Genomic DNA, 25407 nt, shown 5'->3' with positions numbered 1-25407 from the left:
CCCGGGCCACAATTACGCTGACATCCCTCTCGAACTCGTCCATTATATGTTCTTGCCTGGCTCCCGCGGCAAGTTCGGCGCAGCGACCTGTTCCCACAAGAGATGTTGTTGGCAGCTGAACTTTATGTTCGGCGTAGAGTATTCTTGTTTCGGTTTGAAGACCAGCTCATCCAGAGACAATTCAATGGCGTTCCCGTTGAGCCTATCGTCCGCCAATATCGCGTCCACAGCCTTCAATGCTGTGTTGAGTGGTGTCAGCTGCTGCCGATCCCACAGGGCCGCGATATGCGCAGGCATTAAATTGGTCTCGACGATCGCAGGGCAAAGAGCATTGATAGTGATGCTGTCCTTGATGTACACGGGAGCCAGTGAGCGAACCAGACCGATCAAGGCGTGCTTGGATGCTGTGTACAGTGGAATGCTGTGATTCGGGTACAGGCCAAGCATACTAGACGTGACAACGATGCGTCCTCCAGTATTGTTGTTTTTCTCCGAAAAGAAGTGTCGGGCTAGATGAATGCCTTGGATGACCGCGTTCACGTTGACATCGAAGACGCGAAGATCGATTGGTGCTGGCAGTCCGGTCTGTTGGTCCACAGCGCTGTCTTTGTAAAGCGTGTCGGAGTCCCCAATTCCAGCGTTCAGAAACACCAGGTCAAGTCTACAACCTCCCCATTCCCAGGTCTTCAGGAAGGCATTTGCTTGAGCGTTGTAGTCCGAGACATCGAGATGAATGCCCCAACAGTTGTCACCTAACCTGCCAGCCTGTTCTTTGGCACGTTCTTCAACGATGTCGGCAATGGCAACTCGGTAGCCGTAGAATTGTATCAGGTGCTCAGCTACGGCAAGACCTATGCCGCTTCCTCCGCCAGTAACGAATGCTACTGGCGAACTCATATTCTCTTGTTGTCTGTGCCTGGAAGGAATGGGTCTTGGGTTCGAAGATAGGCAGATCAGTACTCGCAAGATGCCACACTCTCGTAGGTGTTACGGAGTGTTCCTGTTCCGCGTTGCGGTGGCCACCAAAAATGGAGAACTGCGGGGACAAATAGCTCTGTCCGCCTGAAGACCTGCAATGCCGAAGTGGTGGGCTCATTGCCGAGCTCACGGCCGGACTACGAACGATCATGTCTACAGTTTTGTGCATTTTATTTCTTGACCAATTGAGACCCTCGCGTATCAGTCCAGTAATTGGCAACCTGGCATTGTGATGCTCGACAGCCCGATGGCCGAGCAAGAACGCGTCCTCAATCACATACTGCTGACTAGAACGCCTTTCGGTGCTGCAGTCAATTGAGACTGCACGGTCTCGCGCGGTCTCTGACTGACGGAACTCGTTGATTGTGCATGGTGGAGGTGTTTTGCAGAGACAAAATCAACAGTGCAGCGAGGCGAGAGAAAGCACGAGCCGATGGAGCTGAGTCCGTTCCCTGCCTCTCGCCGAGTCAAACGCTCTCCTGCCTTCCTGTGCTCTGCTTTCCGAGGAACCTCGACATCACTCGAGCGCGACACGACAATGATGCACGAAGCGCACCGGGCAGTGGCTCTTGTCTCCCAACCTCAATATCCCACTTGAGTCGGCCATGCCGCTTTTCGACGAGTCTGGACAGCGTGATGCACTTGCACTCCCGTCTCGCAAATGGCGCCTACTGATCGGACTGATTGCGACAGTTGGCCCAAGCTGATGCTATCAACTGTCCATTCTCCCGATCGAGTGTATCGCGATTGATGCGCATCCGCAGTTGTGACTGGTCGCCCGTATACACGCACTCCTTTGGGTGCGTGCCATCCCCAATTCAAGATTCTGTTGGACAGACGCCACGTCAAGGAACAGTCTGGACACAGCTGTCGAGGCGTGACCGCTCTCCGTCGCGTGGCCAATCTGGCGGCCGACGGATGAGTCCCGAGCCCATCCGGCCTGCTTCAGGTATTGATGCACATCAACATCCTGGCATATCCTTGTCAGTTTCTCTTGACAACCCACTCCGGAGCGGATCGCAAGGGCGATGGCCAACTTCGACAATGTGCAAGAGCCCGCTTTGTTACTCGACCAGGTGTTCGAAGAGCTATAGGGAAACAACGAGATCGAACATTAGCACCATATCGAATCGCTCTGACAATTCAACCACATGTGACGAGAGATTCATTACGTCTTGTCCACGCGGTCCTATCCTCATCAAGGTGCATCTGTGGAAGCATGCACAACTCCGCGACTGCAGGGCGATCTCTCAGCCCAATGCCGATGAGCCTCGTTGGGCGCCTCCGTGTGACACGTAGCCAGGCACCGTGCTCGCCGTGAGCACCGCTCTAAAGTCCTGCATTCCCAGTTCCTGGAGCTGTAGAATTCCGTCCAAACCTTGCCTCTCACTTTCATAGCCTCGACACGGTTCTCACAGCAAACCGTGACGCTCGAGATCACCCCAAGGCAACACGATCCCAGCCCTCGATCTCCAGTTCTAGAATGTCTCTCAATCCCATTCCAGTCACTGAAGTGCCTCTTAAGCGCAAAGTCACCAAGAGCCGAGTGAGTACTTAAATCCTCCGACACCCTTCTCTTGAAAAGTATATGTTCCTGACTCGAGCACCAGCAAATCCATAGAGGCGACAGCGATAGCAGCACCTACACCACAGCGAGCGAGAACAGCAGAGACATGGCCACACAAACCACCGAGCCGATGCCATCACCAAGGCTGAGCACAACTCACAACCCCGCCCGTATGTCGGGCGGCGCTGGCAGCGACAAGAGTGTATCGTTCGTACCAACTCCTCCAGCATCGCCGGACGAGAAATCTCGCGCTGAAGCAGAGCTCGTGCGAGACAAGAAAGACAAGTCCGAAAAAGCCAAGAGGCCTTCGTTCAAGAGGAACTTGTCCTCACTCTGGAAGGTCCTCGATCCACCCGAATTGGCGCACAACACCGGTGCCCTCCACAACCTAGTCAAAGCACAAGACGAGAACCACAAGAGGAACTACAGTGCTGATAGCACGACGCTGGTGGAGACTATCGCTCACACCCGACAGCTTAAGCAGCGCTGAGCATGAAGACCGTCGTTTTGAGTCTTGTGGGGGATTCACATGAGTTGTTTTTTGCGTCTGGAGCGAGTCGGGTTTATCGATAATGTCAGCATGAGTCCACGCATTGTTTCTTCTTGTACGTTTCAAAAGCTCGAGCAGGTTCAGCTTTCATCTTACGGCAGCATGGAGACTATTTGGCATTATTAGCAACTTTAATTACAACGATCATCGAGCGCTATCCTCATCCGTCCCCAATTCTCAATGATATGGCAATTTTAGACAGCGTGGCATAGTAAATGCGTTCGAGGCGATTGTCGTCTGTGCTGGTGACTGTCAGCTGACACATTGGGCTCGAATAGACAGGACGGAAGAGGGCTGATGTGGAGGATCATTGGCCAAGAAAATGAGAATTACTGCAACTTTTGTGTACGCCCATATAGGCTTGTCCCAGTAACAAAGCCAACCTAGTCTATCTCGCACAATACACTGTTGGAATTACAAGAGCAAGCAAAGTAGTTGGGAGGCTGGGGCGCAACCTCCTTCGCTCAAGCAAAGCCACAAATCTTTCAGTTGGCGCGATAACAGCAAGTCGTCGTCTCAAGCCTGATCTCAATGCAGAACTTGTCAATGCCTCAAGAAAGCTCCTTCTCGGCAGCAGCCAACTCAGCTCTTGCCTGAACCATCTTGATGTCACGATCACTTGGGATCAAGATTGAATTGCCAACATCGCCCTGCGCTGGATCGAAAAGCACGAACAGGTTTGGCTGCGGTGAGGCGCACATTGTGGTGTCGACAAGATGTGCTGGGCAATTGGAGCTCACTGTCGTCTTCCAAGCAATGATCAGCATGCCGTAGGCCTCGAGAATGTCGCCAAATTTGACTCCTCCGGCCTTTTTGACGATTTTGCGGAGCGGCAGTTGTGGCTCATAGTCGTCGAAAATGGAGACTGTGACGCGCGAGGTGGGTGGTTGAGTGAGGTACATGTTCCAGACTGATGGCGGTGCGCGAGTAGAGCCGAACCATACGTTGAGGAGCTTGGGGCGGATTCGAACGCGTTCTCCGAGTGCTGCGCGCGAATCGAGATCGCCTTTGCATGGCAGGGGGAGCAGAGTGCCGACGAGTGGATTGAGCTTGACTTCAGCACTACGCAGATATCCTGAGCTTCGTGTAACAGCCGGAACGCGGTCTTGGACGACAATCAGGGTGCGGAAGCGATGGCGGTTCGGGAAAGCCCTGCTGTCGAATGTCGTACGCGTGACCAGAAATGTGTGTTTGGAAGGAGCGGATTGGAAGAAGAGTCGTTCTTGCAGACCCTTCGACTTCTCGATTGCAGCCTGCCACATCTTTGACACCCGCTGGACTGTAAGCAGGTCGCACTCGGGCAGTTCGAATAAGATCGCCTCAAGTAGTGCGGGAATGCCGAGAGCCTTGCCAGCCGCAATGAAGGTTGTGGATAGTACCTGCCCCCAAGTTAGTTCTGAGTCCCCCAAAGGCAGTTGCGATCACGAACCTTTGGAGTTGGTATGGCTTTTGGTGCTGTCACTGCTGGCTTGAAAATCTCTGCGCTTGCATCTAGCACCTGCACAGCAGTACCGCCTGGTGGACCCCAATAATTGCTGAAGGTGAACTCCGGCTGCTCGGTGACACGCAGCGGGCGAGTCGAATAGTATCTGGCTCGAGACATGCCGGTCGCCCACGAGTCTACGCGGTCGCGCTCGGCCATGTCGTGCATGTCTCTCATCTCCAGCGAGGCCATGTCAAGTGCGTTGGTAGCAGGGGAATCGATTGCAAAATGGTTGTTTGTTGTGTCGTCGAGCGAGAAGTGCGAGACAGCCAAAGATGCGGCACTTGATCACAGCTTGATGACCTCAAGTGAAGTCAATGAAGCGAAGGTGCGTCAGCACGCAACGGTTGAGTGAGCCACTTCACTTCCTCGCAGCAGCTATCACGTATCTCTGGTTACTCGTGTCTAATTCGTCGTGGCCGTCCTCATGTCCGCTTCGTAAGAACAGGTCTGTTCACCAATCCTCCAATTATCTTAATCTCGTTGCGCTCATGGCCCCTCCCGCCGCTTGGCCATTCTGCGCAGAGCGGGCTGACGGGCCCTCGCTCATGAGAGACTGCAGTCCCAGGTCTCGCCAGGCTGGTTCCCGACTCTTCTGCTGAGCTCGCTGAATGCCAAAAGCAGCATGCTGGTCTGGAACGATATCATCTTCATCGTCTGGGTTCAGTGGCTGATGTTGAGGAGCGACAGTGATCTCCTCGGCTGGCAATTTGATGCGCGTAAAGTCTTCGAGCAGGTCGGCATGGTGAGCAGCATGCAGATGTAGATGGGTGAAGCAAGAATCGCGCGACTGCGACATGGTACTTAGCTTTGCTCTGCGATTGTGCAGATTGGGTGGAGTATACCATTTCTACGCTCTCCGCCGGCACGAGGCAGGCGAGGATATCCCAGCAACGTCGCGTCCCCGCGATGTGTCGTTGTGTTTATGTGCCGTAGTGCGACGAGTATTCCACGAGGTGCAGAAGCGTGCTGTCAATGGCAAGCAGTACGTCGACGCGTCTCAACAGTAGCGCGACGGTGAGCAGGTGCAGTCTCTCGCCGCTGCAAGCGATAATTATAGCGTAAGCGGTACAGTAGAAGTACGGCGATCACGCTTTGCCAAGGCAAGTCTGACGCGGCTTCCAGTTTCTGGCGAGCTGTGCATGAGCGAATGGCGAATGGCAAGCAACATTTTCCCTCCTCCCCTATCTGTGGCAGCGGAAGAGGCAAACGTGGTATTTTGGCGTGTAATTGCTTGTAGTGCTTGTGTTGAATATTGTGATAGCTCCTTGATGAGACATGCGCAACTGGGTGAGGTGTTCGCTTCGGAGCCGCTTCAAGTTCTAGTTCTACTCCCACCAGCCCGCTAGCAGGGGCTCAACTCCAAATCTCCAACATCTCGTCTCCTCCACGTACACGAAGACTCCATCTTCCACCGTCTTCTATCGCCCGGCCGTCAGGTCACGACATCGCAACCCCGAGTCTCCGCCAAAGTGCGCTTTCGAGAAAAGCAGAGCCCCGTGCCGCCGGCGCATTCTCCTTCCCCGACGCTCGTTACCCTGTGAGCCGCTTCTTTGACGCAGCAGCGACGACAACCAGCGTCTTTCGGCCCTGCACGCACATCCCGGCAGAATTCCCTCACAACATCGACTCGCGCCGCGATTGAGCACGCACCCAGCACTGCCCCTCGAGGGCTTTACTTCCCATCATGGACATAGTCAAGGGCCTCCAGAAGCGCATACCTACAGCGGAGAATCTGCCGACACTGAAGACGCTGCAGAACACGTCGCTCAAGGATGTCACTGAGAAAATATCGCCACGCGTATCCTTCCTGAAGAGGCGAGTGCGGATACGTGGCAACAGCAAGATCAGCGTGCCCTTATACATCGTGCTGCTGTTTCCAGCCATCGTCGTGATAGCGATATTGACGCTATTCGTGCGCCATCCAGACTCGCCTGGCGCGCGACTTATACCCTCTGGCTCGCCGCCGAGCATCAGAAAGATCAGTGAGAAGTACGATAAGGTCTTCGTGACGGGATGTCTGGATCCAAAGATCACGGCCAAGGAGACACCGCGCGCGAATGCTGCATTTGTGGTCCTCGCACGGAACAAGGAGCTGGATGGTGTCGTTGAGAGTTTGAAGAGCGTGGAGAGGCATTTCAATAGATGGTTCCACTACCCATATGTCTTCTTGAACGACGGAGAGTTTAACAGCACATTCAAAGAGACCGTCACCAACTACACCTCATCACCTGTGGAGTTCGGTCAGATTGGCCCTGAGCACTGGGGCTTTCCCAACTGGACCGATGCCAATGTGGCAAAGGAGGGCATTAGAAAGCAAGGCGACCAGGCCATCATGTACGGAGGCATGGAGTCTTACCACCACATGTGTCGCTTCTACTCTGGCTTCTTCTACAAACACGAGCTACTGCAGAAGTACGATTGGTACTGGAGAGTAGAGCCGGAGATCAAATACTTCTGCGACATGACATACGACCCGTTCGTACACATGGAGCGAAACAATAAGACGTACGGCTTCACGATTGCCGTCAAGGAGCTGAAGGAGACTGTGCCGAACATCTTCAGGTATGCTTCGGCATACAAGCGTAAGCACGGATTGAAGAGCAAAGGCTTGTGGGAGATGTTCCTCGAACCCAAGGAAGGCTACAACCAAGACGGCACGCCCAAGCCTGGCACCATACCACCTGACGAGTTGCCGAAAGAAGATCCTACTTACGCAGATGGCAAGACGAAACCACTGCCAGAGGACATCCTGCGAACAGAACCGGGACAAGGAACACTACCCGAGATCGATCCCGAAGCAATGGAAGGCGAGATATACAACATGTGCCATTTCTGGTCAAATTTTGAGATTGCGAGACTGGACTGGTTCCGGAGCAAGGAATATGAAGAGTTCTTCCAGATGATGGACAAGTCGGGCGGCTTCTGGATGGAACGGGTGAGTTCGCTTCGACTTGATGTGGAGATTTCCAGTGCTAATCAAGTTACAGTGGGGCGATGCGCCAATTCATTCGCTTGCAGCAGGTGCACTTCTCTCGCCGAGCGATATTCACTACTTCCGTGACTACGGCTACAGACATACTACAATTCAGCACTGCCCGGCAAACGCGCCGGCGCGGCAAATGCCACGAGAACCTTATCTTGAATCGACGACATTGGACGAAAAGGAACGAAAGGAAGAAGACGAATACTGGGAGAAATGGGACCCCGAGAAAGAGAATGGCGTTGGCTGCAGATGCCGCTGCGACACTGATGTTGTGGACGTGGAAGGCAAGGAAGGATCCTGCATTCCGCAATGGGTAGACATCGCAGGAGGTTTCATTACACCGAGCGGACCAGGCTAGAAGCCCTAACAGAAGCATCGAGGTAATGGCAGGAGAATGAGAGCGACGCTGCAAAAATAAAACACACTAGACAAGCGACAGGCTCGGAGTTTTGGTGCGTGTGTGCTTCGCGTGCAAGCGGCTATCATATATGCATTGGATCGGTGCGATGAAGGTTGTGTGTGGCCTTCTTCCCAACAGTCGACTTTGGGTTTGGGAACACTGTACAAGTCACTCTGGAGACCCTTTTTCAACCTTTCAACGAACTAGCTTCATTGCTCTAATATGTGTTCTCTACGATCTCCCTTGGACTGACGCGAGCGTTGTCGGGTTCGAGGCCTGAGTGGGTGCAACAAGAAGCTAAGTCCATATGCGCGAGACATTTCGTCTGCTTGCTGAAAGTTGCGAGCGCCATAGGATGTCGTTCGCCCCTCTGGAAGTGCTCATTTGCAACCACGCATATAGCAGTGGTCAACACAGCCAAGATCCATACCAGTACATCTCTTCCAAGGCCATATTGGACGCCGGCTATTCGTGGTAGCTGAAGTACATGCACAATTTCTGATACGTGGCCGAGGTCTCATGGCGGTCAAGAACCTCTCAGGTCCCAAGTGGCCAGATGCTCCTCACCCGACGCAAAGATGCTAGCTGGTGCCACATCCGATATCGTGGCAGCACGACTTCGAAGCATTTGGAAATCTTAATAATTCCACGGGTTCTGCGGTCCGGTGATCAAATGAAGAGTGGTACGCTCCAAGACTACCAGAAAATTAATGGTGGAGGGTCTTGTGGCCTCACTCATGGCCATGTATTTTTTTTTCGACATTCAAAGTCACGTATCTTCTTGGACAGAAAAATGCAAGACTCACTGCAAGCCAACATCACCAACGAAAGCACACAACAAACTCGTCATGACCAAGTACAGGGTGCCCACGCGGCTGCGCAAGACACCGAAGCCCGTTTCAAGATCAAGCATCGTGCTCAATCCGCCTGTTGATTCCACAAAGCGTTACATCAGCAAAATGGAACTCATCAACGAGCTCTTCGACCTGGTGCTGCGTGAATTCAACGTCCAGAAACTTTTGCGACTTCGTAGGGTCGCTCAGCACTGGAAGTCTCAAATCGACTCTTCTTCGGCAGTCCAAAGAGTGCTTCTCTTGAAGTCAACTATCCCACGCAGCATCATCGAGCTGAAATTCACACATCCTCAAGATCTTGTCGAGCGCTCCGCATCACTGTCGAAAGTGTCGCGGAGCTGCAAGAACCGCATCCATGTCAAGCTGAACGCGCTTCTGTGCAAGAAAAGCAATGCCACTGACGAACCCGACTTGTTCGACTGCAGAATCAGTAAAAGAGACACGGTCCTGCTGAATACGGCCATCATCATACCACATATCCTTTCGAAAGGCACGCGCATGAAAAAGATCGAGTCGGCCGATCCACCACAACTCAAGCCAGTGCGGCAGTTCGTTGATAGCCAACTCGACATGCTGTTGACTGATCCACCAGTCAAGGCGGCATACCTCAGCATCTTCAATAACATGGCTCACGCACGTGTCGAGAATCCATCAGGTTTGCGCCTGCGCGATATCTTGGATGGCATCGACAAATCTGGCGTATTGGAAGGCATTCTGTCCTGCTGGCACAAGATGCAAGAGTTAAACAAAAGAATCACGCTCGATATCGATGAACGTGAGGGCTATGTCTGTCTGTCTGGGTGAGAAGGAGGAGGTAGAGTTGTGTGATCTTATGGCTGGTTGCAAACTTTCGGATGGCCCAGAGACTGCATAAAGCTCTTTGATGACCCTAGGATTGAAATGACACAGGCGCCTGTGACTTCTCGACCTCAGAAATCAACAGCCGGAGTGAGCGATCAACGAAACTTGGTTTATCTGGCAGCTTTCTGTCCCACCGCACCTGTCTCGTCACACAGAACAGCTATTGGAGATATGCGTGCTACTTTGCAGGAAAGCTGAGATCGACAACCATTAGAGTCAGGCCTCCCGTGTGGTGTCGCAGTCGGCTTGCCAAGAGTAGCTTAGGACGACGATCGACAGCAGCTTAGATGAGCTTAATGCGCGTAGAGATCCGATAGACCCAGGAACGAGACACTTTGTGTTGCTCGAGGATCAGGCGTGCCGCCTGCAAGTCTCCTATAGCTTCGGCCTGTAACGCCTACCTCGTGTGACTGAAAGCTGACCGCAAGTAGTATTACCTCCTCCTTTCTGGACGAGATCTACGAGCCGAGGAATGTGATCGATCCGTTTATCCTGAGGCTTCTGGAAAAGATCTGCTGTTGATGAGAAGCTGTGATGTGACTTCTCTTTCGGAATGCACGGCGCGCGTACAGTTCTCTCGTGAGGCTTTCCATCGGCTTGCTGGAACGAGCTCAGCTGAGAACCAAACCGGTCAAAAGTTAGCCATGAGTGGACAAAGAAATGGCTCTGCAACGGTAGCACCATCCCAAGGACCAGTCACAGTCGAAGGCCTTCTAGGGTCCTGCACAACTCAGCAGGATGTCGAGGGACACTGAGGGTCATGGCAAGGGATATATAAGTCTGTCAGTCTCTCGTAAGTCTTCCCTACCTTTCCTTCAAGCACACCAGAGCTACCGCCAACAGAATCGTCTTCACTATCCGACATAATGCAGATTAAGACCCTCAGCACCACTCTGGCCGTTCTGGCCACGGCTGTCTCAGCCCTGCCAGAGTCATTAGAGAAGCGTGCTCAGACCATCAACAATGTCGAACATACCTTCTACGGCTTCCCCGACAATGACCCGCCTTCAGCTCAGACAGCATACGACTGTGGTTACGGTCGAGGATACACTGCCGGCGGCAAAGGCACCTATGACGATCCACGCACTTTCGCCACTGCCCCTGGCGAGTTCAACAAGTGTGAGATTGTCTGGAAGTGAGTTGATACATAACACAAAGCGTTGCCATGTTATATAGACTGACAATATTTCCTCAGCCCGTACACCAAGAAGTACCTCATCTTCCAGGATACTTGTGAACAGTGCACCAAGGACTGTAAGTCTCTGTGGAGATGACCCCGTTTCCTGACTTTCCAACGGCGTACACGTGCTACCCTTTGCGCTCGAAGGGAAAAACGGCAAATATCACATCGACATCTGGACCGGGTCAAGCACGCAGAGCGGCGGCAATGCCCAGATTCAATGTGAGAATAGATTGACGCCAGATCGAGGACACAATGTCGTTCGCAATGGCAATACCGGTCATGAGGCCAACAGTAAGTTTGCTCATATCATGAAACTCGAAGCGAAGCATGTGCTGACTTGTCGTAGCTGGCCCTCTCTACAGCCCATCTTCGGGATACCACCCAGAGAATGTCTATCCAGATGGAAACTAAATGTTACTGGCTGGGAATTGACGATCGAAAGTTGCCACGAGTTAAGCTAGATAAATCGTAGGCACAGATAGCTTGAACTGATGAATATTGTTCTTCGATTAACTTCTTGGTCTACGCGCACGGTCTCCATGACCAGCATTCTGAGCATGGCAATATTAGCTAGTGTTCTACGCAAGGAAACATACTCCGGCCTGGAGGTCCCGATGTTGCTAAGGTGCACTAATTTTCCCGAAATTCCTCCAAATGTCAACGATCTTGTGGAGTTTGGGCTCCCGTGATACAAGCTCTCCAGACAGCTTATGCGCACGGCGAAAAACGTGAATTCCAGACATGGATCTTGTGTGCGGTTTGCTTGTGATAGCAATTTGCCCAAATGGCGGCGGTTCAAGTGGACTGGTTTCTGCAAAGATTGAAGGCAAATCGGTCCTAGGCGGCCCAGCGGTGCTCGGCAATAGGCTCAAGCTTGCTTTCTTCCTGAGCTTTGGCGGTGAAGGTCTCTTCATCTCTGCCGCGCTCTGAACAGGTCGAATGCGCGAGGCCCGTGAAGGTCGGTGTCGGACCTCGATTTCTGGTAGCATGCTGAGAGACGTGGACGGCCTGCCCTCCCAGAATCCGCCCTCGTTCAGCGCATAGCCTGATCTGGTCACAGGTCTGCCTCTCTCCAGCACAGGCGAGTAGGGATCGAGTATCGGATCGGTTAATGAACAGCTGTCGGGACTAATAGCTACTCGTCTTGCGAGCACGGCGATTCGATCGTTGACTGTCTGCTTCAGGGCCTCTTCGAGGGTGGAAGACTTGTGTTGGAGGGTCCTGACCTCTGATCGAAGTTGAGCTAGCTGGCATTGCAAAAACTCATCATCAAGCGGCTGGCTTTGATTGAACTGAGAAATGTTCTCTGGTGTGCGCCCGACTGATTTTCCAGGTAGCACAGGCTGTCTCATTTGTGTATCTATCCTCAGCGATGGTGGTTTCTGTGGTAGCGGCTGCATTATCTGCGGTGGCATCGCTGGCTGTGTGGATTTTGCGATTGGGCCTGGCGATTGAGGCTGAGCCGGACCCAGTGGACTTCGAGAGGAGCCTGACCTCTTGGGAGAGACAACCATCCAGGGAGCCTTCGAGGTCGGAAATTCCGATTTGGGAGTAGGTGATATGGCGCTGGTTGGGGGAGTCGGCCAGTCCTCAATGTTGATAGTTTCGCTAAGCGAGAGCGGCGAGTCCAGCTCGGAGTCGATGCTACCTGATTGTTTGTGCAATACGAATGGCTGGAGAGCAGCCTTCGAAGTCAACAGTCTCAATGGGGCAGGCATAGCTGGCTCTGTGATTGCGGTTGGTGCACTGCCTTGTGAGTAGCACGAGCTGGCATCGAAGGAAGGTCGGTCATCTTCTTCAACGATCTCTCGCGCTGCTATAACTGCCATCTTCCACCAAGAGAATCGACTATGCCGTGTGGGCGTTTCATGTTGTAAGCTCTCCGCCATGCTGTAGAGAAGGTCATCGCGGCTGAAGTGTCGCTCTTCCCAGTCCAGATCGCTCATATCTTATTATTGATGTGGAACAAAGCTACACGTTAGAAGCAAATCTGAGAATCACGATGAGAAGTTGGCTCTTAAGGATATCTGTGAAGATATTATCATGGGTAGGAGATTCCGGCTGTGAGAAACCTAAAGAGTCATGCATTGAACGTTCGGGGGCCGGCAGGAAGCTACCCACGACGCGCTCAACATGTGCACCGCACAACGGTTCGCAGAGATGAGCGAAGACGTTTGGTAAATAGCCAGCGTGCGAAGCATTAAGGTTGACAGAACTGCTCGTGGCAGATGCTGCATGAGTAGAGGTCGTAGAGCTTCCATCGCAGGCAACTGTCACTGGCTATGAGCCTCGACCTGCTGTCTTTGTGGCGTCGCCTTTGACTTCGTCGTTGATGGTTCATCCGAGTGTGATATCGGCAGCTTTGTCGCGGACTCTCGTGTCTGGCCGAAAGCCTTTCCAGCACTGGCGGTGTCTGGACTGGGGGTCCTAGCACGGGGCATCTCGGGAGAGTCCAACATTGAGGTCAGGAGCGAGCAAGCTGCAAGCAGTCGAGGACATGCTTGGCCTGGTGGCCGAAGCCAAGATACTAACACTCGTGTATGTTGTCGCGTGCAGGAGAAACGTGAAGACGAAGGAAAGTGTGAAAGGGACAGAGACGGCAACGGCGGCACAGCGGGTCGAGATGAAAACGCCAAGACTTTTCTTCCCGGGTCGGCCTCGACTTCACGTCAGCAATAAGGCGATGTTCCTCAATGTGTACGGCAATCGAAATCTCATCATGTGTGACTGTGGGCTTCCAGATGTCGATCTGATGGAAGGGAACCTACGCAAACAATTCCGCCCTGAACATGTGGTGCCTGCAGCCCGAGAAACAAGACTTGAGCTATAAGCTTCGCACGACAATGCGTTTCTCAACATCCGTGTCCAGACCATAGCACGGCTGGCACTATGATAGGAAGAGCTTTAGCACAATGCCATCTATGGTTTGTGTCACCGATTTGGAACTTCGCCTAACCCTCCCCCACGCGAACTGATTCTATCCGAGCTGAAGAAGAGAAATATATCACGCCCATTGGCAGCATGTACCTTGCTTGTTGCTCAATGCTGCCGCACTGGGTTACACAACTTTGCCCTCCGCAAAAATGTACGCGCTTCAGCTACGTCATCTGGCGATGGCGAATGGGTGCACGAAACCCAGGCGCAAATAGTGCCACACCATCGACTATTGGTTGTCGTAGTTGATACCACCGCCACACTCGACTTCTGTCTGCACTCGCTAGCACGATACGGCAGATCTTGTGATTTGACGTTCGCCACTGTTGACTTCCTTGACCGAAATTTCACAAATACCATCGTGCTGAGATTGCTGCCATCTAGTATCGCTCACCATTCTGTGGATGGTGGAATGACGCGACATCAGGCGTTGAGAGCTGGCGACCCTTTGCAGGATTGAATGCATTGCATATGCATCGCTTCAGCTAAGCCAAAGACGGAGAAACGCATGATTGAGGATGCCCGTGCTACAATTCAGCTTGACGATTTGAAATGGAACGAGGAATGCCGCGTGATCGCAAGCAAGTCGCACGTTCCCATTCGCTGACTGGCAATCTCATGTGTGTCGAGTTCCACAAACTCGCGCATCATCGCGATGAGGCATGGCCTGGAGCAGTCAGCAGCATGAAGAATGTCGTGCAGTATGTACGCCTTGCAAAAGTGTAACATCTCAACCACGCTGTCATCGATCGTGATTCAGGTGTCAAAAGGTGACACTCTTCCCATGGCTTGACGTCCACTTCACTTGACACCTTCCTCGCAAGGTGGTTTGCATGTGTCATGGCTTGGCAATTTCCACGCTAGCCCCCGAGCCCCCGAGCCCCCGCATCCGCCAGTCAGCAGGCTCCGAAAAGCCGACAAATTTGATGCGGTAGCACCTTCGTCAATGCAACAAGCTACACCAACGCGCGAAGATTCTGCTCGACAGCTCTCAGACAACACTCCTTGCAGCGCAGCTCCAATGGACTGCTAAGATGATGAGCATCAAACACCACCGAACAGCCAAGAAAATCGCCATCATCCTTCTCCCCAATAACAACCGCTAAGATCCGCCCGCCCCACACGAGCAAAGACAGGGCTCTGCGATAAGTAACCCTGCGTATCTAGCCGAGTCCGCGACCTTCATGACCGACAGTGCGGCCACCCGGCTACCTGCGGTTCTCAGCACAGCGTCCCAAACATGTCTGCGTTCCCAGACGCCCAATATGGCACCACCGCTTCACAGTCTCCACCGAAGCAGCAGAACAACGCGCCCGCGGTTCATCAGCGCACTTATCAGGGTAGGTTGCGTGTACATCGGCATGCCGAACACGGGCCCGCAATGCTGACCAGACACAGCCTGTATACCATGTCGCCAACGCAAGGTCCGGTGCGACCTAGGATCCGTCGACAACCCACACGACCCGCCGTGCACGAGATGTCGTCGCGAAGCCAAGGACTGCTACTTCTCGGCCACGCGCCGCAAGAAGAAGGGCCAGAGCGAGAGCAATGATTCCGAGGCGGGCGACGACAATACATACGAGATTCGACAAAATCGCAAGCGCGCACGAACCTCTGTGCCAGCAGATACTGCAAATGATGAGGCCGAGTACGACGAGCCCCCGCGCACGCCTGGCGGATCTATCGGCCGCACCGCTCCTCTGCGCAGGCCCGCGCCCCCAAAGCCAGTGGAGTATGGAGAGGAGGACGTCAAGGCAGCACAACACACCGCACGCATATTGCAGCAGGCAGAAGTTCACGGCGGTCACGATGCGCTCAAAGTCTTATACCAAGCGGCTGTACACGGCAGAAGCGACAGTACGGCCAGCAGTGGTGTTCGCCCCGCCTTTGGTCCAGGTATCACGACAGGTAACCTGCCACCAGTAGCCAGTCCGGATGGACTCACGCGGACAGATAGCTACACCAGCTATAACAATGGAGCCCTCGGGGTCTTGACTAGCAGAGATGGAACATGGAAGACCACCACAGATCAGCCGCCTACATCGAGCAACGGTATTCTCAACGGCACGACCCATGACCGCGACGTCCTTTCAGGAGCCATGAAGGCCTGGCAGCGATTCCGTTTCGTGCGCGCTGGGTGGTTCACTGCCAAAGAAGGCATCGACTACATTCTCTACTTCTACAAGCATCTGTCGCCTCTCACTCCAGTGGCACTCCCCGATTTCCAGCACCCAAGCACGCACAGAACTCTGCTCGAAGAAGAGCCGATGCTTGCTGTCACGATGCTTCTGATAGCTTCACGACACATGAAGCTTGAAGGACCTGGCTCCCACAGCCGACCGAACGCCATTCACCACAAACTATGGCAGTATCTTTCGGGGATGATCGATCGCGTTGTATGGGGTCAGGAACAATTTGGCGGAGGATTCTGCGGCGCTGGAGGGCCAGGTGCTCAGCCGGGGGCTGATGTGAACCCGCTGACGCGCAGAGGACTGAGAACGCTCGGCTCGGTGGAGTCGCTTGTGCTGTTGACCGAGTGGCATCCTCGTGCCATGCACTTCCCACCAGATGAGGACGACGATGACCTTATGATTCCAGATGAGGCCTGGGTGCCGCAGATGAACGTTGAAGATGGTGTTCCTCGAGGCATCGGAGGTCACCGAATGGATGCTTGGCTTGAGCCGTGCTGGCGCAGTGACCGCATGTGCTGGATGCTGCTCGGGATGGCAATGTCGCTTGCAATGGAGATTGGTGTTTTCGACTCGAGCGAGTGGCAGCGGCATGCATTTGGACCCAGCGGCCAGCCACTTTCTGCAGCCCAACTTTCCGAATACGACAAGCGGCGCGGCAATGTTCGCAATTTACTGCTGGTTTATGTGACCCAGACTAGTGGCCGGCTCGGGCTGACCTCCATGCTTCCAGGTTATTACAGCAAGCCAGAGGACAGTGATCTCTTTCGGAGACAGCTCGGCCAACAGGACAGCGTGCACGAAACGACGTTCCATTTTTGGTTAAGAATGGCTGCGCTCATGCGCGAAGGGAACAACAAAATCTTCGCCAACAAGACTTTCACGCGAGACTTGATTCGCAACGGCAACTACAAGGCGGCTCTTGATCAATTCGCAGGACCAATGAACGAGTGGAGGGCAGAATTCGACGGAGCACGTTCCATCCCAAAACACATGCGAGCCATTCTCGAAATCGAGTACGAGTACTGCAGATGTTATCTGAATGCATTGTCGCTCCAAGCGGTGGCGGAGCGGTGCGCCAACGACCATCCTTCCCCTGCTCAGGTCCTTGACCCTCCATTGGAGATGGCTAGGTCAGCCATTGAGGCCAACGGCAACAAGTCTGACATCGCAATTGCGCCTACAACACTTTCGAAATGGCTAGGAGGCGATCGCCAATACATGCTCAATGTTGGCGACGCAGCACGGAAATTGCTCAAGGTTGTGGTCGACGACCTCTACCCGGACGGCGCTCTGCGACATGCTCCTGTCCGTACCTACTTTCGCATCATTAGCGTTGCTATCATGCTGTTGAAGTCATTCGCGCTCGGAGCGACCGAGAGCGACATTACGGAATCCCTGAAGCTCATGGACCGCACTGTAGAAGCGCTCAGGACATGCATCGTAGACGATGTGCACGTCGCTAGTCGCTTTGCAGATCTTCTCGATACGCTTTCCTCGAATCTGAAGCCGCGTCTTGTCCGAATCGCAGCTGATGGCCGCCCAGGACGAAGTCGCCCACATAGTAATCACAATCTTGACCCTGCCATGGCCATGTCAGACAACCGGAGCCACATTCAGCAGTCACCGCAAGCGATGGCTGGCGCCGTGCAGAATAACCAACAGTGGAACTACAACAACAATGTAATGGCACCTTCAAGCGCCATGGGCAACAGTCCTCTCTTCGGCATTTCTGGCATCTCCAATGACTACCACGACTTGATGGGCGGCGACAATAACTACTCTGTCATGCCTCCTCCAGGCTTCAGCCAGTCTTCGCCAAATACAGCAAACGGCGCAGGCGGTAATTACGATTCCTACGCTCCAAATGGACAGTTCGCTGGTGACTGGCTAGCCTTACCATTAGATCCTCTCCTCAACATGTCCGGCGCTGATGTCGATCAAACCATGTATGGACCACAACTCGGTGGTCACGACATGCTCGAGTACCTTTTAGCAAATCCGGAGGGCAGCAACGGCTTTGCATAGATTGGCGCTATTTCCTTGTGTGGCGTTGTCACCCAGCGGGCTTCGATGAATGTCACTTTTCCCGGTACGATCAACGAATTTTGATGATTCAAGACACAGATGGCTTTACGGCTGCGCTCCCACGAGCAGGCGCTTATTGCAGTGTACATAAAAGCGGCTTGCAGTTACAGTTGACAATTGAAACACTAAGCGTTTTGTCTCCGACTTACGATAAACTTCTCACGACCCTTGGGCATGTCATTGCATTTGGCGGGGACGTGTGACAAAACCTTGATGTTTTTTTGCTTCACTTCAGCGGTCTGGATGGAGTATAGGATACATAAAACTCGTCATGAATGAAACCAGGTCTCTTCTAATTCACCTTGTATGTTGCCGCCAGTCTCTCCATCAAGTGGTCCTTTGCTGTGAGCCCCTCTTTGCCGTTTCTCCTGCCTTCGCGATTTGCGTGCTGTTCGACCAGTTTGCTTGGAACTGGTTCCAGCAAAGCCTCGTCGAGCGGATGACAGAAATACGCCATAGAGTATCGGTCACCCGCTCTCTCCTTTGGAAATACCACTCGGTGGACAGTTGACTTGAGCAACCCGCCAGTCCAGTCTTCCAGCAGATCACCAATGTTGACCAAGATTGGCAAAGGTCCTTCTTTGCCTAATGGGTTGACGGGGACTGGCGCCCAGGCTCCACTGGGAGTCTTGATCTCAAGGCCGGGTTGACCGGGTAATTGGAAGAGACAAGTGATGGAACCATAATCGCTGTGAGCTCCTGCACGAATGTCGACTTCGTCGTTCTGTGCGTTTTGTTCGGGATAGTACAGAAATCGGAAAACGCTCCCTGCTGGTCCTTTTGAGATGTCATGGCGTGAAGTGAACCAATCCTGAGGTATAGAGAGGGCAGTGGCGAAGTGTGTGAGGATTCTCTGGCAAAGGTCGTAGCACGCGTCTTCGAAGTCGATTATGGACTGGATGTGGGTTTGAAGGAGATCAGGTAGTGCTTGCTCGAAAGTGCCATCTGGATTCGGGAGACCGAGATTGAATGCTCTGAGAGTCGTTAGCTGATACAGAACATTTCGTGGCCAAGTCCATAAGATCATTGCTACTGACTCCTTCACATCTGGCCTCTTCTGTACACCAGGATCCAATTTTTCGACGCCTTGACTCAACCAGCCATGATTCTTGCCCGCTTTGTTCGAACTGATCGAAACCTTTTCCTTCACTTCTCTGGGCAAAGCGAAGAAGTCTTGCGAAATGCCAAAGAGCTTGTTGATTAAATCGGGTGAAATGCCAGCTTCGTTATCGTTGGCCACGAATACAAAGCCAAACCGGCATGCGGCTTCGAGCAGTTCTGAAGGCGCACTCTGGTTCGCGGAGCTGATGTCGATGACAGGTATTTGGAGCGGATCGCTCATTGTGACGGTTGCGTGTTTGAGTAGTACCGTGAAGTACGTGTGCATGTAGGAGGTAGCTGAAGTGCCGGCGCCTCTGAGTTGGAAGGCCCTTGTTTCCTCATCTGGCTAGTGGCGATCGGACTTCGCCACAACTTCACTTGTGTCGCACCATCGCAGTGACTGCATTAGTAGCGAGTTACACTACTCGAGAGGAGCACACACAAACCAGGTGCAGCGTTCGATTTCACCGCTCTGCGGTGTCTTCACCTTTAAAGTGTATATGTGCTACCTGCTTGAGCTATATCCACATTACATTGGCTTCCTTGCACCTTTATATCCTTCTTTCTGCACAACACCATTCAGATATCCCAGCAAGAGATCTTTGGCCTCAGTCGGTGTTTGTGCGCCGCTCGTCGGTCCGCTGACCACACTTCCCAACCTGCTCCTCGACCCAGGGTCGCGTGGTGTCGTGGTATTTGAATCGTATGCAGCAGCAGGCAGTTTCTCCATGGACAAGTTGGCCGCAGGTGTGCTAAGTGAGAAAGGAGATATTGGGGTACCTGGGCTGTTCAGCCTCCCGCTGCCGCTTGTGGTGGGTCTTGTAAATAGATTCAAGAGATGCTGTTGAGAGTGCTGTGGCTGTTGCGCTTTCCGGGGCTCCGGCAGAAGCTGTGGTGATGGTGGGGGCTCTGGAGTCTTTATGGTTATCTCAGCGTGATTGCCGTGAAACAAGTCGGCCGGCCCATTACTCAGGTGACCTGCAGGCTGGGAGTGCAAATGTGCAGCTGGTAGAAGCTGAGCTGGGGTCGGTCCTTGCGCTGGGGCAGCAGAGGTACTACTTGCTGGCGATTTGCCAAAGAGCGCCAGTAATTGGTCCTTCTTGGCACCGCCAATCTGTTGAGCTCCCGCTGAGTTGGGTTGTTGTGGTGTCGTGGTAGAATGATTGTCTTGGTCTGGTTCGCGCTTCAGCACCTGCGGTTGAAAGCCAGGCGCAGGTGCTTCGTGCCGCAGAGGACTGAGAGGCGCTGACGAGCGCGACGAACCCGGACGCTGGAGAATACTGAACTGCGGCACTGGCTGAGGCTGTCGAGACTGTCCATTTTCTTGGCGCGGCTGTTTAGCTCTCGATTTTGGCGAAGAATGAGTAGGGGCTTTCGCAATGGTCTTTGGTGAGTTCGCCCGAGCGACCGTCTGCTGAGGATGTCCTTTCAAAGCCAGCGACGGTGGAATCTCCTGCTGCTTTGCTTGCGACGATGCGCGAACGAACTTTTTGGGATGAGCTGGATCAAACAACTGGCCGCCAGCTTTCGGGCGTTCCACCAAAACATCGTGGGGAATGGTAGCCTGTGGCGAACGTTTGCGTTCTCGTTCAATTCGATCATCGAGCTCCGAAGATGCTTTCTCCTCCCGTGCGCGCGGAATATTGCGTTCTGGCTGCGGTGGTTCGACGGGCATAAGCGGCGATTTGCCTGTCACCTTCGATGACAGAGCCCTTGTGCTCTCGTTCAGAGCTGTTGTTCGATCCCGATAATCAGCACGCGGCACTTCAGTAGCATCTGTCAATGCTGGAGATATCGGCGCCGACGAAACTGCGTTGTCCGCAGCCGTTGGCGGAACAGTCGATGCAGATGACTTTGTGAAGAGATTGAGAAGCGCTGCTTGTTGTTGACTCCCCGCCCTTCTGGCAAAGCCATTACCCGAAGAGCCTGCCTGAGACGCCTTTGGATTGGTTTTGAAGGCATCTAAGAGCTTCATCGTGTGCGCATTCAGCCTTGGAGGCGGCAGCTTGCTCGCGTCTGGAGCAGCCTTTTCGCTGACTAGAGGCGCGTGGCTAGCTGGAGGTCCATGGCCCGAAAGCGGGCGCTGTTGCGACACATTGTTGAAAGATACCGGCTGCATCAAGTTTACCGGTTGCCTGGAAGGCGAATGCAGGTTGGGAAGTGGCTGCTGTGAATTGTTCCGCGCATGAGTATGTTGCACTGACGGAGAATACTGAGCAAGTTGAGGATCGATGCTGTTCGGGCGCGGATCGAAATGCGGAGCTTGCATGTAGCCGGGCGCAACGTTAGTCGGCAGGCTTTGCTGTCGCTGCTGCTGCTGAAATATTTGCTGTTGAATGTGCGGTGGCAGATGGCCAAGTCCAGACTGTTGGTGCTGCGACTGCATGGCTGTGCCGGCATTGAACATGGAAGGATTTCGTTGAGATTGTTGTTGAAGACCTTGCTGAAGGGTCTGAGGCGAGTACTCGAATGGAGGTGGCGGATGGCGAAGTGCGTCTGCCTCTGAGGCATGTCGAGGATGCTGGGTTTGCGGCGTTCGTGGCGCCTGCTCTGGTATGAGAGGGTCGACTTGCTCGAAGGGTGTATGTGGCAATGAGGATCCAGTTGGAGCGACAATGTTCCCTTTGAGCATAGCAAGTAAGCTGTTACTTTGCGCTCCGTTCTGGACCGACGCGCCTTGAGTGGATGCGCTGGTGCCAGGAGCGGCGCCTCCGATCGAAAGTAACCTCTTGAGCTCATCTGCGCTCCTCGCAGCAGACGCCATGCCAGCGTCGGTAAGAAAGCCTCCTTCGGTGTCCTCGCCTTCGTCTTCGGTGATTGTCGCTTGAACGCCTTCGTTCGACAAGGAAATAGTCCTTCCATGCTGTGCTTGGGCTACTGCGGCTGAGTCTTTGCGTCTCTGCTGACCGATCCACTTCTTCAGATGGCCAAGGAACGGTGCAACCATATAAAACTTGGTCGACTGGCCCTCGCCTTGTCCATGAGCGGCTACGCCCTTTTGCTTCTTGAAGCCGGGCAAATCCTTCACGTTGTACCATTGGATTTTACTGATTTCCTTCCTGGTCCTGGGCTCAAAAAAGGTGTCGAGCGCGACTCCACGGAACACGAACAGCTTCATATGCTGCTCACGCATAGTGACATCGATAGCCTTCACCTTTCCGTCTCCTATCTTGTTGCGCTCGACCAGTCCTGCCGCGTTAAGGTCAAAACCTGTCTCTTCGTACACTTCGCGAATGGCGCAGTCTAGGTCGGGCTCGTCCTTGTTGATCTTGCCGCGCGGGAAGGACCAGCTAGCACCCTTTTTCCAGCCACGCACCAGCAGGACCTTGTCCATGCTGTCATCCATCAAGATGGCGCCGCGTACAGGGACGCGAACTTTGTAGGCGAGGAACTCCTCATATGCGGCCACGTGTTGAGCAGTATTGAAGTTGCGGAGCAGCGGAGTATGTTGGAAAAGCGTCAAACAGAACTGACGCAGATTGAGCGAAGGCAAGGCCGGGTTCGCCGGTCTGATGAAATCTTCGTAGAACCATTGTGCCTCTTCGACCTGGAAGCAGAGGCGCGGAACGCTGCTGAGTTCGGCAGGTGGCAGATTGAGCAGAAAGCGCACAGTCAGGTCATCGAGCCAGTCAACTAACGTCATCTGCGAGATGGTGAGGTCCGCCGCTTCTGCCATGATGGTGCTTCTGTCCTGTGTCGTTCGAGATGGCGGAGCGGCGAAGGGGCATTTCAATGGTGTCGGCGAAACGAGCGTCGCAGGACGATGGTGGGTGGTAGACGGACGGGCTGCTGGAAGCGATCCAGGGCCGGCAGTCGAGTGAGCTTCAGCAGACGAAGCTTCGCGATGGATAGTCTGCTGTGTAGTGATAGACGCGAGCGCGATCCGAGGAGTGATTGGGTGCTGCTGGTGAGCGATGTTGTTGACAGGCCGTTGCTATGTCTTGCAAGAGCTCTCTGGACACATGCGCCAAGCTCAGTCACGCATGCGGCTCCACAAATCTGTGGCTGAACTCTGTGGCTTCACTTTGGGGGATATTGGCTCACTTGACACATCGGAAAAAGGTTGTTCCGGGAGCTCTGGTCATCTCTGCATTCTGCGAGTGCACAATTCTTTCAGATTTCCACCCCCGATGGCACAGAGTTGTGGTTGGATCCAGAGTCACTGTCCAGATTACATGACTCGTGGACGGTTCGGCCCGGACCTTCCGCGCATGACTCGCGCTAGCCGAGCACTTTTAGATGATAGACACCACTTCCACTTCCTCAGCAATCACTTTCAATACATGTGCATCGTCGTGCTTCCAACACAATCAAGCGGTCAGAGGCAAGCAGGCTCCAGCTCTTCTAAACCAGTCGCGCATTCAACATGGCGAGTGATCTAAAAGAGAGCGCGCTCAACAGCGCACATGATTACTATGATCTCCTAGGCATATCTCCAGTGGCAGCCGAATCAGAAATCAGGCGCGCAGGGCGCAAGACTGCCTTGAAGTACCATCCGGATAAGGTGGGAAACGACCAATCGGCTGTCGAGAAATTTCACTTACTTCAAATTGCGATCGAAGTTCTCTCCGACGAGAACCTGCGACAGCTCTACGATAACGCACGCCGCGCTCGCGAGGAGAAAAAAGCACGAGATCAGGCATATGCAGGGCGACGGAGAGACTTAAAGGAAGACTTAGAACGGAGGGAACGCGAAGGCGTTGCTGGTCTCAAGCGCAAACACGAGGAGGATCCGGAAGAGGAGGCATTCCAACGTGAACTGAGGAGATTAGCGGCTGATGGCGCTCGGCGGCGGAAGGAGCGAGGTGAGCAGCTATGGAGGGAGGCGCAGGCAGAATACGAGCGAGAACAGGCGGAAATGCACCCTACAACACCACCTACCAAAAGCGCTGGGCCACAAGAAATTGACAGAACGATCAAGCTGCGGTATTTGGCAAGCGCCACTAGCGCTCCTTACAAAGATGAGCTCACCGCGACATGGAGTAAATTCGGCGAAATACAGGATGTTGTCACGGTCACAAAGAAGGTCAAAGTGGAAGGCGAGAAGCACAGGAAGGAGTATACGACAGCTTTGATCGTGTACAAAAGTATCGTCGCAGCGCATGCAGCTGTTACCGACTTCCCGGATCTGGCAAAGCAAGGCTCCCATTGGTCGATATTCGAGAACGTCAACTGGGCCGGCGGGCAGGAGCCAGACTGTATACCGAAGCCAAAGACAACCGCTCCTGCCTCCACTGCACCTGATGTTACGCCTCAAAAGGACCCCACTACCCCTAATCTTGATTGCTTACGTAATGATGGGGGTCTGCGGAAGGTGCCCTCTTTCTCCAGTTTCAAAGGCACTCCAAAGGGATCGAGTGTGAAGACGGGGTCAAGCGCTGGAAGTGGTCTGAGTTCAGAAGAAGCGACCATGATCCGCATCAAAAATGCGGAACGACGCAGACTGGCGGAGGAGCTTCGGAAGCAGGAGGAAGCACAAGACGCAGCAGAGAAGCAAGAATTGAAAGAATAGGGCAATGCATAAATGCACAAATGCGAAAATGTAGGACCTGTCGCTCTGACTTTGCAGGCATTACAGCACCGACGGAGGTCAAGATGCCGCAACTTTCAAATTCGCTGAGCTCTCGAGAGTTTGCTGACTTGGAAACTTCCGATCATGCAAGTTCATGCGCAGCTGGCAGAAGTGTAGAAGCAGCAGAACAATGGGGGTATATGATTCAGAGACAAGGCATAGCAGCTTAAATCTACCACGTTCTGGGCACTACTAAGTTAACGAGAATTCGAACGTTATGGCCTGGATTTACTTGACTGCCGGAGACACTTTATTTTCATGTCGTGTCCACGGACATTTTTGAAGCCCAAATACGATGTTTACGCGTAGCGTTGGCCCCTTCGGAGCATACTTCGCTAGGATCTGCCTTGCACAAGAGCAAATTGATGACATGCATGAGTTCTGCAGATACAAACGAATGCCCGACTGCATAGCTCAAGCACCTAATTCTTATAAAATAGTCTACCGGCCCCGCTTGTAGATGACAGCTGAGGTCAGCAGGCTATCCGCTGTTCCGTGTCCATGAATCGCAGTCGGCCAGTCGCAAAGGCCAATTGAACTTAGTATGGCCATACCGACCACTCATCATGCTGATTTCCCCGTCCATTTGAAGAGCTAGGCCGCTGGAGCTCTGTCAGACAAATCTGGCCCGCGGACCTCTGTATTCCGCGATCTAAGGGAC

At 53.5% G+C, this 25407-nt stretch overlaps 12 protein-coding genes across 12 annotated transcripts; 6 read left to right on the top strand and 6 right to left on the bottom strand.

Moving 5' to 3' along the window:
• Positions 1 to 42: 42 nt before the first annotated feature.
• Positions 43 to 897, bottom strand: RHO25_005071 (uncharacterized protein; the record flags this gene model as incomplete). The annotated part of the gene is made up of 1 exon (XM_023595976.1): positions 43 to 897. One exon carries the CDS (start codon positions 895 to 897, stop codon positions 43 to 45), a length of 855 nt encoding a protein of 284 aa, XP_023456509.1.
• Positions 898 to 2461: 1564 nt separating this feature from the next.
• Positions 2462 to 3035, top strand: RHO25_005070 (uncharacterized protein; the record flags this gene model as incomplete). Its single annotated transcript, XM_023595975.2, has 2 exons — positions 2462 to 2524; positions 2589 to 3035. The coding sequence occupies 2 exons, from the start codon at positions 2462 to 2464 to the stop codon at positions 3033 to 3035; spliced, it is 510 nt and encodes a 169-aa protein (XP_023456510.1).
• Positions 3036 to 3646: 611 nt separating this feature from the next.
• RHO25_005069 (uncharacterized protein) lies at positions 3647 to 4770 on the bottom strand (the record flags this gene model as incomplete). Its single annotated transcript, XM_023595974.2, has 2 exons — positions 3647 to 4474; positions 4525 to 4770. The coding sequence occupies 2 exons, from the start codon at positions 4768 to 4770 to the stop codon at positions 3647 to 3649; spliced, it is 1074 nt and encodes a 357-aa protein (XP_023456511.1).
• A 277-nt stretch (positions 4771 to 5047) lies between these two features.
• RHO25_005068 (uncharacterized protein) lies at positions 5048 to 5426 on the bottom strand (the record flags this gene model as incomplete). The annotated part of the gene is made up of 2 exons (XM_023595973.2): positions 5048 to 5368; positions 5424 to 5426. The coding sequence occupies 2 exons, from the start codon at positions 5424 to 5426 to the stop codon at positions 5048 to 5050; spliced, it is 324 nt and encodes a 107-aa protein (XP_023456512.1).
• Positions 5427 to 6265: 839 nt separating this feature from the next.
• On the top strand, positions 6266 to 7922 carry RHO25_005067 (uncharacterized protein; the record flags this gene model as incomplete). The annotated part of the gene is made up of 2 exons (XM_023595972.2): positions 6266 to 7516; positions 7569 to 7922. 2 exons carry the CDS (start codon positions 6266 to 6268, stop codon positions 7920 to 7922), a joined length of 1605 nt encoding a protein of 534 aa, XP_023456505.1.
• Positions 7923 to 8812: 890 nt separating this feature from the next.
• RHO25_005066 (uncharacterized protein) lies at positions 8813 to 9622 on the top strand (the record flags this gene model as incomplete). The annotated part of the gene is made up of 1 exon (XM_023595971.2): positions 8813 to 9622. One exon carries the CDS (start codon positions 8813 to 8815, stop codon positions 9620 to 9622), a length of 810 nt encoding a protein of 269 aa, XP_023456506.2.
• Positions 9623 to 10545: 923 nt separating this feature from the next.
• On the top strand, positions 10546 to 11273 carry RHO25_005065 (uncharacterized protein; the record flags this gene model as incomplete). The annotated part of the gene is made up of 4 exons (XM_023595970.1): positions 10546 to 10814; positions 10875 to 10933; positions 11007 to 11153; positions 11209 to 11273. 4 exons carry the CDS (start codon positions 10546 to 10548, stop codon positions 11271 to 11273), a joined length of 540 nt encoding a protein of 179 aa, XP_023456507.1.
• Positions 11274 to 11482: 209 nt separating this feature from the next.
• On the bottom strand, positions 11483 to 12808 carry RHO25_005064 (uncharacterized protein; the record flags this gene model as incomplete). Its single annotated transcript, XM_023595969.2, has 1 exon — positions 11483 to 12808. One exon carries the CDS (start codon positions 12806 to 12808, stop codon positions 11483 to 11485), a length of 1326 nt encoding a protein of 441 aa, XP_023456508.1.
• A 2228-nt stretch (positions 12809 to 15036) lies between these two features.
• On the top strand, positions 15037 to 18013 carry RHO25_005063 (uncharacterized protein; the record flags this gene model as incomplete). The annotated part of the gene is made up of 2 exons (XM_023595968.2): positions 15037 to 15136; positions 15195 to 18013. The coding sequence occupies 2 exons, from the start codon at positions 15037 to 15039 to the stop codon at positions 18011 to 18013; spliced, it is 2919 nt and encodes a 972-aa protein (XP_023457332.1).
• A 352-nt stretch (positions 18014 to 18365) lies between these two features.
• On the bottom strand, positions 18366 to 19415 carry RHO25_005062 (uncharacterized protein; the record flags this gene model as incomplete). The annotated part of the gene is made up of 2 exons (XM_023595967.2): positions 18366 to 19047; positions 19111 to 19415. The coding sequence occupies 2 exons, from the start codon at positions 19413 to 19415 to the stop codon at positions 18366 to 18368; spliced, it is 987 nt and encodes a 328-aa protein (XP_023457331.2).
• A 288-nt stretch (positions 19416 to 19703) lies between these two features.
• RHO25_005061 (uncharacterized protein) lies at positions 19704 to 22850 on the bottom strand (the record flags this gene model as incomplete). The annotated part of the gene is made up of 1 exon (XM_023595966.2): positions 19704 to 22850. The coding sequence occupies one exon, from the start codon at positions 22848 to 22850 to the stop codon at positions 19704 to 19706; it is 3147 nt and encodes a 1048-aa protein (XP_023457330.1).
• A 690-nt stretch (positions 22851 to 23540) lies between these two features.
• On the top strand, positions 23541 to 24686 carry RHO25_005060 (uncharacterized protein; the record flags this gene model as incomplete). The annotated part of the gene is made up of 1 exon (XM_023595965.2): positions 23541 to 24686. One exon carries the CDS (start codon positions 23541 to 23543, stop codon positions 24684 to 24686), a length of 1146 nt encoding a protein of 381 aa, XP_023457329.1.
• Positions 24687 to 25407: the final 721 nt, after the last annotated feature.

The sequence above is a fragment of the Cercospora beticola genome, chromosome 3 (assembly GCF_033473495.1).
Source record: "Cercospora beticola chromosome 3, complete sequence".
Classification (NCBI taxonomy): domain Eukaryota; kingdom Fungi; phylum Ascomycota; class Dothideomycetes; order Mycosphaerellales; family Mycosphaerellaceae; genus Cercospora; species Cercospora beticola.
This window is presented reverse-complemented; position numbering and strand designations above follow the sequence as displayed.